General features: G+C 34.9%; 1 protein-coding gene across 1 annotated transcript in view; it reads left to right on the top strand.

Annotated features, from left to right (window-relative positions):
- KIF15 (kinesin family member 15) overlaps positions 1–2,545 on the top strand; it is a 90,265-nt gene that overhangs the window by 44,590 nt on the left and 43,130 nt on the right. Inside the window, exons 16-18 of the mRNA XM_012665611.1 lie at positions 767–964; positions 1,801–1,908; positions 2,326–2,456. Of these exons, the coding sequence (XP_012521065.1) occupies positions 767–964; positions 1,801–1,908; positions 2,326–2,456 (437 nt within the window). The remainder of the gene's footprint in view (positions 1–766; positions 965–1,800; positions 1,909–2,325; positions 2,457–2,545) is intronic.

The following is a 2,545-nucleotide window of genomic DNA, read 5'->3' as shown; positions in this document are numbered from 1 at the left end:
GCCTCGGCCTCCCAGAGTGCTAGGATTACAGGCGTGAGCCACCGCGCCTGGCTGTAGGAGTTTTTATGTATTAATCTTTTGTTATGTATATTGGCAAGATACCCTTCCATCAAGTTGCTTGTCTTTCATCTTTGCATGTGATGCTTTTGTTATATAGAAGTTTTAAAATTTTGATGTAGCCAGGCTTACTGATCTTTGTCTTTGTGACTTTCATGCCTTTGATTTTGTTTTTTACATTGAAGTGTTTATGCATCTGCTATTTTATTTTTGAATAGTATGAGAAAGGGATTTAACTTTTTAAAATATATTCTATGTTCTTCTCACTAATTTGAAATTTCCATGCATAAATCATCTATTTCTGGATTTTGTATTTTTTTACAATGTTCTATTTAACCACATATATGCTAATAATGTACTGTCTTAATTACCATACCCTTATAATGTATTTTTATATCAGATGGAGAAGTTTCCTTATTTTGCTGTCTTTTTAATTGTCTGGCATCTTGTACATTTATTCTTTGTATGAAGTTGGATATCAGCTTATCAAGTTTCATTTTTTAAAATCGTATTAGAATTTTGCTTGGGACTGCACTGAGCTGATAAATTCATTTCCACTTGGGACATTTCTGTGCTGTTTATCAAGGGCACTTTCTCCTTTTGATGAATAGAAATTCCAGTTTTATACTCTCTGTTCACAAAATTACTAACTATGATCTTTTTTTTCATGTGTGCTAATGTTGTTTTCCATAATCATTTTTTGATGCAGATTATAACTACACCAACCAAGGCTTATCAACTTCGTTCTCGACTAGTACCAAAATTAAGCCCTGAAACGGGGAGCTTTGGCTCTCTACATACTCAGAATTCTAGCTTATTAGATAATGATATATTAAATGAGCCAGTTCCACCTGAGATGAATGAACAAGCTTTTGAGGCCATTTCCGAAGAGCTTAGAACACTGCAGGTAATTTTTAGTTCTAGAAAAAATAAATCGGACGTTTATTTAAATAAATTTGCTTTGTTTATCATTTTAATTCCTATAGAGTTCAAACCTGCTTAATATTAAAATCTTATCTTTTTAAGTGTGAGTGTGTAAACATCTCTGGCTTGGAAATCAGCCTCCTCTTGTTTTTTTATTTGCTTTGCTGTCTTTAGCAAGTCATTCTCTAGTTTCCAAGGGCTTTGGTTCCTCTGGTGAAATGACCAGTTTGCTACTAGCTTCAAATTCCATAACTGGTTTATATGGCACAGTGCTGTATTTGCTAAAGAAAGTTAGAACAATTTTATTACAGATCAAATTTTAGACAGCTTTTAGTGTATTTGCAATAATGTGAAATTTGAATGTCTCATAATTCTCATGGTTTGGTAATTTTTCAAAAAAGGTTTTCTACTGTCCAGTAAACCTTGGAGTGGGCCAGACCATCCCAAATTCAATAATTTGCCTTTTCCAGGCCCTGGAGGTCTTTCTGGTGAGGTGATCCCATGCAGCCCTGAGGAAGCTTCTTAGAAGTTTTAAGGGGGCTCTATGATTTAATCTAAGATTTTAATTTTAAGCATTTCTTTCCTTTGTGTTTCAAATGATCTCCTTTGATGGACCACAAGTATAATTCTAAAACATGAGAAATCATTAGTATATAGCCTTTTGACATTGTTTTCTGGCTCTAAACAGGCCTTCGATACCTTTGTTCATATGAAGTTTTGAGTTTGTTTTGTTTTGTTTGTCTCTTTAATATGAAAAAAATGGTGGAATATTTGGGAATTCCATTAAAAGAATTTTTGACGACTGTTTTTGTGTTGCAGGAACAAATGAGTGCTCTTCAAGTTAAGTTGGATGAAGAAGAGCACAAAAACCTGAAGCTTCAGCAGCATGTTGACAAACTGGAACATCATTCTACCCAAGTGCAGGAGGTAAGACCGAGAGAGCATGGCCTCAGAAAATGTGTGAAACATATCCTCAAAGTAAGAGTATTAAAGGAGGAAAATGTCTTCACACAGACTTAGTCAAGGCTTACTTGAGTTGTATTCTCTACTTTATTACTTAGCATATTTCTCTGATAATGAGGCAGACATGCGTAGTTTGAATTCTGGCCCACTTAGTCTGTAGTGCAAATGGATCCCTTGCTATGTGTTTAGAAGAAAGCAAGATGGCAGTCTATGTTCTTGCAGTGATCCTTTACTTTGTTGATCATCTTCAGTATAATTCATGGGGATGGCCAATTTTAAGACACCTTAAAAATAGACTTTAAAAACAAACAAATTAATGATTTGGAGCACATCTTAGCATGCTAGAATTCCTTTTCCAGTAAATGTATCTCTTTCTCAAAGCTTTTCGCATCAGAAAGAACTGATTGGACCAAACAACAGCAAGAGCTTCTCTCACAGTTGAATATCCTTGAAAAGCAGCTTCGAGACACTGAAACTAAGAATGACTGTAAGTTTAAACAATTAGGAGCTTTGTGACCTTTGTAACTCAGTATGTTTTTACTCATATAAAGAAATGTTGTGAAGGCCGGGCGAGGTGGCTCACGCCTGTAATCCTAGCACT

This window comes from Propithecus coquereli, unplaced genomic scaffold (genome assembly GCF_000956105.1).
Source record: "Propithecus coquereli isolate 6110/MARCELLA unplaced genomic scaffold, Pcoq_1.0 Scaffold1, whole genome shotgun sequence".
In the NCBI taxonomy this organism is placed as follows: domain Eukaryota; kingdom Metazoa; phylum Chordata; class Mammalia; order Primates; family Indriidae; genus Propithecus; species Propithecus coquereli.
This window is presented reverse-complemented; position numbering and strand designations above follow the sequence as displayed.